The 7,853-nt window shown below is 31.3% G+C and overlaps 1 protein-coding gene across 1 annotated transcript in view; it reads left to right on the forward strand.

The window, feature by feature from the left end:
* LOC142321041 (uncharacterized) overlaps positions 1–2,543 on the forward strand; it is a 21,954-nt gene extending 19,411 nt beyond the window's left edge. Inside the window, exon 4 of the mRNA XM_075359042.1 lies at positions 2,394–2,543. Coding sequence (XP_075215157.1) covers positions 2,394–2,516 — 123 coding nt within the window. The 3' untranslated portion in view covers positions 2,517–2,543. The remainder of the gene's footprint in view (positions 1–2,393) is intronic.
* The last annotated feature ends 5,310 nt before the right edge of the window (positions 2,544–7,853 follow it).

Here is a 7,853-nt window from a genome sequence, read left to right on the forward strand (position 1 = left end):
ATCCATAAAATAAATAAATATAATTTAGATTGGGATACCAGAATTATTTTATAATTCTGAACTTTTTAAAAGAAATCATATTTTTCCATTTTTAACTATTGTATATAATTATTACAATTGATTTATATATTTATATTATAATATAACAGAAGTAAATTCTTATTACATTTTCACCAAGAAATTTCACAAAAGGTCCACTGTTGCTCTTGCCATGTCATTCCATCTTTTTGAAACAACAAATCTCTCTTATTTAATTCTAAATTTGCAATAAATTTTTTAATTTCTTGGTAGAGGTCAGTATTAAGAGAGTTCTCAAAGAATATAGGGCCAATCATTCTCTGCCTGGAAATTACACACCACACACTAGTTTTCTGTGGGTGTAGAGATCGTGAATTGATGATGTGAGGATTGTTGGAGCTCCAGTAGCGATCATTCTAGTAGAGGTTGGTGATGTAACCACTCAATTGAAACCAAGCCTCATTTATAAAAAATACATTATCCGATAATCTAAAACTCTCCCAAACAAACTGATTAACAATAGTACTGTTAATTCACTAGGCTTGACTACTGATTGAGAGTAGTGGAGCCTAGCATCATAATCAACTGGGTATAATTCATGTGATACATGAATTCAGTATGGATTTAAGTTAAGTAGCCGGGTAGCTTAAAAGGCATTATACAAAGCCTTTTTTGTTGGGAAAGTTTTTATAATGATTTGTGAAAAAGCTTATTCTACATCTTCCAATGTTTCATCATTAATTACTTAACCTTTCTAGCTGTGTCTCTGATTGTAAACAGAATCATCCCTCTATATTTCTTTATCAAATGATGAATTGAAAATTTATTTGGTACATTCTTACCCAGAAACTGCAATTGGCACAAAAAAGCTTCTTGGCAAAAAAGATGTTAAATAATTTTACAGTATAAAAATCCTTTCTCAGTGTTCAAAACCATTTCTTCTTAATAAAAAAACTCAGGTAACCAAAAATAAACTAACTGTTCACAAAAAGAAATGAAAATTTTATCAGCTGATTATAAAACAACAGTAGATAGTGCTGCCAACCTCTTCATTTGAAATTATTGTATTAACTTTTCTAAAAAATATTTTTCTTGGGTTGCATATTAAAACAAACACCCACTATATGTTTCTTCTTATCACTGATTAGAAGTATGGAGCGCAATTTTGTTATTGGTTAGGATAGGGTCAACACCATTTAGTAACATGTTTTTTAAAGTAAATGTGTACTATTATTCATCTGAATTCTCTGTATTTTGGTAGTTGAATGTATCCATGATAATGATTGATTAAAAAATGAGATAAAGGATTTAATAGAAATTTTATGTATTCCAATTGGTCAGCAATACTTAGTGAAGTCGTTAGCCTAAATATAATGGTTTCTGATGGGTGGTTTTTATTATTTTATGATAAGATACAAAGTGATAAAATTTTTGTAGCGAGTACTATCTGTGTATATTCTATTTATAAACTGTGATATTAGTTTTAATATCACATATCTTTTAGACATATCTAGTCTAAGCAAACTCAAAAGGGCTAATAAAGTGTTTAATGGGTTTATTTATATACATGATGTATTATTAATCTTTGTTTTCATTCATTTAATGTTAGTGTGTCACTGATTGTACTGCTACATTTTTTTGTGAGTGCGGGGTATTTAATAGTATTGAATCCTCATTCATATTACCAAAGACCTTTAAATTTACTGTGTAGGCTGTTCATCATACTTCTAAAAGCAAATATTTTATGTGAGGGTCACAGATTTTCTGTATATTTTGAAAATGTTTTTTCTTGATTACTTTTTGCAATGGCCAAATTATGAAAATTTATTGTTTTTTGCTGGTATTCAGTGTTAAGCGTAATTTATGGTGTATTTTATAATTGTCTTATATAGATATGTTTTATATAAGGTATATATAAAATTATATATGCCTTACATAGAAGTGCTAATTCAGTGCGTTTTGAAAGTTGAATTTATCTGAAACGTATCAGCATGTGATTTAGTTATGACTAAGATAAGAAAGATAGATAAATGTACTCAATGTAAAAATTAAATGATGCTAATGAGATAAAGTGATTTCCCATAACCAATAATACACACTTGGTATGTGTATTATTTGGTTTTCTCTCATTTTTAATGTGATTTTTCTTGTTTATTGTGAAAATGAGGTCAAGAAAATTTATTTATTTTCATATCCAGCCATAAAAATTAATTTAATTTAAAGTTGAATTTAATACAAATTAAATCTTATAGACAAATACAAACACTAACAAATAAATTTTCTTGATCTCTGCATAAGAAAACATTTAATTGAAATCAGATGATGTAATCTTATACTGAACATTAATAGTGATTTTTAAATTATTTTAATTTCAGTTGGATGGTAATATTAATGTAGAAAGAGCTTTTGAATTAGGCAAAATTGAACTCTCTGCTGGAGAATCTCTGCTTCAATTTTCTCCTCTTATTCTTGATGTAATGCGTTTTATGCAGCCATAAAGATAAAATAAGAACAACAACATCAATTAAAAATTAACAATGAAAATTAAATAGTAAAAATGTGTTGTTTTTTATTTATTATTGAACATTTCTATTTAAACTGTTAAAAAATTTCATAAAAATTACTTTTTCAACCCAGAAATGAAATTTGCTCAAAGCATTTTATTGTCTGAGATGTGTACTCTTCTTAGATTGTTAACACTACATGTTCAATATTATTATTTCTTTGAAAATAATAGGCTTATACCCCTATTCCAAGAGGTTTTATTTTTTATTTCTGTGTGAAATAAATTACACGCTATATATGTTTGGCCAGTTCAGCCAGTGGGATATGGTAATTAGCATAAAATAAAATCATATATAACTGATTCTGAAGAACCACTGCCTTGAAGAGTTAGTAAAGGTTATATCAGTCTATTTTGTTTTTATGTAAATAAAATAAATTCTATTTATATATTTTTTGGCAAGGAAATCCTCAAGGAGTATGAAGATTATGAGATAATTTAAGAAATATTTTACTGCATACTACTGCAATATCAGAGAGATGATGAATTAAAAATGACAAATTCCAGTTGAGAGTCATAGTCTAAGTTAGGATTTGTTGTGTGCCAGTCGTGTACTTCTTCCACAAATTAAGTGACATAGCCCAATAAAAAAAAAAATTGATGTGAATTGTCAATTTTTAAAATTAATTGGGGTTATTTAGTGAGATACCAACTAAAAATTCTTAAAACATATTACAATTAACATTTTTATTAAGGTATACTATTCAGTGTCAATTAGTAAACTTATTTATGTGACTAAATTTGCATTCATGATGGCTGAAGAACTTGTGAGAACATATTATATACTACGTATTGGGGCTTTGCCCCCTGGATCTCTGTAGCCCAGGTTGGCATAGGCTGACCCAAGGACTTCCCAGGGCCAGTTCCCTGAGGTCGGCCCAGAAACCCCAGGGTCGAAGAACTTGTTTCGTTTGCCATTCCCATCTAGCCACAATACCTGCAGTGTTGTTTACCCTCATGATTGTGAAAATAATACCAGTAAATAACTATTAAAGTATTCAGGCCTTATAGAATCCTGAAAAAAAACAAATTACAAAAGACAGAATAGTAGTGGTAACTACAATTACTGTGATAACTAAGTACAGTAGGGTAAACGTGCATATAGTAGGAATTAGTGAGTTTCGGTGGGAAGAGGAAGGCGACTTTTAGGCGGGTGACTTTAGAGCAATTAACTCAGCGTCAAATAATGGGCAGGCAGGAGTAGGTTTCGTGATGAACAAAAAGATAGGGAGGAGAGTGGAGCATTTCAAGACGCATAGCGATAGAGTCATTGTAATAAGGATAAAATCAAAACCTAAACCGACAACGATTGTTAACGTCTATATGCCTACAAGCGCCCATGATGATGATGAGGTAGAATGTGTATACGAAGAGATTGATGAAGCAATTAAACACGTAAAAGGAGTTGAAAATTTAATAATAGTTGGAGATTGGAATGCAAGCATTGCAAAAGGCAAGGAAGGAAATATAGTGGGTGAATACGGGCTGGGCAAAAGGAATGAAAGAGGGGACCGACTTATACAGTTTTGCACAAAGTATAATTTAGTAATTGCCAGCACCCAATTTAAAAATCATAATAGAAGAATATACACTTGGAAAAAGCCAGGCGATACTGCAAGGTATCAGATAGATTATATCATGGTTAAGCAAAGATTTAGAAATCAACTCGTTGACTGCAAAACTTACCCTGGAGCAGACATTGATAGCGACCATAATTTGGTGATAATGAAATGTAGATTGGGGTTTAAAAACCTGAAGAAAAGGTGTCAGATGAATCGGTGGAATTTAGAGAAGCTTGAGGAAGAGGAGGTAAAGAAGATTTTTGAGGAGGACATCGCAAGAGGTCTGAGTAAAAAAGATAAAGTAGAAAATGTAGAAGAAGAATGGGAGAATGTTAAAAAGGAAATTCTTAAATCAGCAGAAGTAAACTTAGGCGGAATAAAGAGAACTGGTAGAAAACCTTGGGTTTCAGACGATATATTGCAGCTGCTGGATGAACGTAGAAAATATAAGAATGCTAGTGATGAAGAAAGTAAAAGGAACTATCGGCAATTAAGAAATGCTATAAACAGGAAGTACAAACTGGCGAAAGAAGAGTGGATTAAAGAAAAGTGTTCAGAAGTGGAAAGAGAAATGAACATTGGTAAAATAGACGGAGCATACAGGAAAGTTAAGGAAAATTTTGGGGTACATAAATTAAAATCTAATAATGTGTTAAACAAAGATGGTACACCAATATATATAGTACGAAAGGTAAAGTCGATAGATGGGTGGAATATATTGAAGAGTTATACGGAGGAAATGAATTAGAAAATGGTGTTATAGAGGAAGAAGAGGAAGTTGAGGAGGATGAAATGGGAGAAACAATACTGAGATCTGAATTTAAGAGAGCATTAAAAGATTTAAATGGCAGAAAGGCTTCTAGAATAGACGGAATACCTGTAGAATTACTGTGCAGTGCAGGTGAGGAAGCGATTGATAGATTATACAAACTGGTGTGTAATATTTATGAAAAAGGAGAATTTCCGTCAGACTTCAAAAAAAGTGTTATAGTCATGATACCAAAGAAAGCAGGGGCAGATAAATGTGAAGAATACAGAACAATTAGTTTAACTAGTCATGCATCAAAAATCTTAACTAGAATTCTATACAGAAGAATTGAGAGGAGAGTGGAAGAAGTGTTAGGAGAAGACCAATTTGGTTTCAGGAAAAGTATAGGGACAAGGCAAGCAATTTTAGGCCTCAGATTAATAGTAGAAGGAAGATTAAAGAAAAACAAACCAATATACTTGGCGTTTATAGACCTAGAAAAGGCATTCGATAACGTAGACTGGAATAAAATGTTCAGCATTTTAAAAAAATTAGGGTTCAAATACAGAGATAGAAGAACAATTTCTAACATGTACAGGAACCAAACAGCAACAGTAATAATTGAAGAACAAAAGAAAGAAGCCGTAATAAGAAAGGGAGTCCGACAAGGATGTTCCCTATCTCCGTTACTTTTTAATCTTTACATGGAACTAGCAGTTAATGATGTTAAAGAACATTTTAGATTCGGAGTAACAGTACAAGGTGAAAAGATAAAGATGCTACGATTTGCTGATGATATAGTAATTCTAGCCGAGAGTAAAAAGGATTTAGAAGAAACAATGAACGGCATAGATGAAGTCCTACGCAAGAACTATCGCATGAAAATAAACAAGAACAAAACAAAAGTAATGAAATGTAGTAGAAATAACAAAGATGGACCACTGAATGTGAAAATAGGAGGAGAAAAGATTATGGAGGTAGAAGAATTTTGTTATTTGGGAAGTAGAATTACTAAAGATGGACCAAGCAGGAGCGATATAAAATGCCGAATAGCACAAGCGAAACGAGCCTTCAGTAAAAAATATAATTTGTTTACATTAAAAATTAATTTAAATGTCAGGAAAAGATTTTTGGAAGTGTATGTTCGGAGTGTCGCTTTATATGGAAGTGAAATTTGGACAATCGGAGTATCTGAGAAGAAAAGATTAGAAGCTTTTGAAATGCAGTGCTACAGGAGAATGTTAAAAATCAGATGGGTGGATAAAGTGACAAATGAAGAGGTATTGTGGCAAATAGATGAAGAAAGAAGCATTCGGAAAAATATAGTTAAAAGAAGAGACAGACTTAAAGGCCACATACTAAGGCAATCTGGAATACTCGCTTTAATATTGGAAGGACAGGTAGAAGGGAAAAATTGTGTAGGCAGGCCATGTTTGGAATGTAAAACAAATTGTTAGGGATGTAGGATGTAGAGGGTATACTGAAATGAAACGACTAGCACTAGATAGGGAATCTTGGAGAGCTGTAGCAAACCAGTCAAATGACTGAAGACAAAAAAAAACTAAGTAGACAGATATTTGATGAGGAAAACTTCACAATTTATTTCTGTGGCCATAGTTACCGAGATCAATTAAAATTTTAATTGTAAATTCCTTTCTTTAATGAATATCTCAACTTCACCGCCAGGAGTCTGGCACCTCTATCTATGGCTTAAAAACTTCCCTGGGATAACACGAATGTATCCTGTAAATTTGAAAGGGATCAGTTAGTTGTTTCTTACATAATGTGAGAAGAAACAAACAGACAAACTTTCAGCTCTATATATAATAAAATTAATAAGATTTATTTTCAGTATCTGATGTCATGTTTTTCATATCACTTTTTTATAATTTATTAGCTAAGGTTTATAAGTATATATTTATTTTTATTATTTTCGTAGGGCTGTGTACATTAAAACTAGATTTTGTTCAATTTAATGTTACATAAACCTTAGAGTTAAAAGTAATAACATAACATTTACACTTCATTTCTGAAATCAGTCCTGCTTTCAGATTGCTAGTATAATTTGTCATTTTTTGATGTACTAAAAATTTGTGTATAACTGCATTTCTTATGTTCTCCTTTTGTTAATCATGACAGAATATTGAATAAATTAAATGCATCCGATGAGATTCTTTTATTGGATATCAGTTGTATCAACATGCCACTTTATATAAAGAAATAACTGTGCTGTTAGTAATCAAAGAGATTGAAGAAAATTAAAAAGTAATCAATCATTCAAGCAACAATTATATTTGAATTTGGTATACTAGAAGGTAGCAAATGTTTTCAGAAAATGATTGATCCATCTAAATAAATAACTGAAATGGCCCCTTTCCACTACTAGTTGTGACTAACTGATCCCCTTAATTCTAATAAAGGAAACAGTTATATCAAACTCCTGAGTTAAAAGAGTTAAGAGTAATTTCTGAGGTTTTGTTAACATAGATCAAACCAAAATCTCTGAGAAGTCATGCTGCCAACTGATATGTCATGTTTCATGTTCTGCCATTGAACTGGCCATGAATTTTCTATTCGTGACCAATCAGATGTTAAAAGAGAGTAATGGTTATTTCCTGTACTCTGCCAGATCTCATGTGACTACCTGGTTTACAATAAGGAAATTTAGATTGCCATGAAGCAGAAGATATTTTCAGCTGGAATACGGCAAATTGTTTAATGTGAGGTATGATTAACTAAATGTAAGCTTCCCGCCGATAATTCGGTCCTTTACTTGTATAAGTAATGATTATGATTTTTAAAAGGATACTTTTAAAAAAATCCAGTTTTTTCTAATCACACACACACACTGTATATATATATAGAATATAGAATATATATATATAAGATTGATATCTTACATTGATAATGTAAGATGTAATGATGATGTGTGTGATTGATAACACACACATCAATAATTTTT

This window comes from Lycorma delicatula, chromosome 3, assembly GCF_047948215.1.
Source record: "Lycorma delicatula isolate Av1 chromosome 3, ASM4794821v1, whole genome shotgun sequence".
NCBI lineage: Eukaryota > Metazoa > Arthropoda > Insecta > Hemiptera > Fulgoridae > Lycorma > Lycorma delicatula.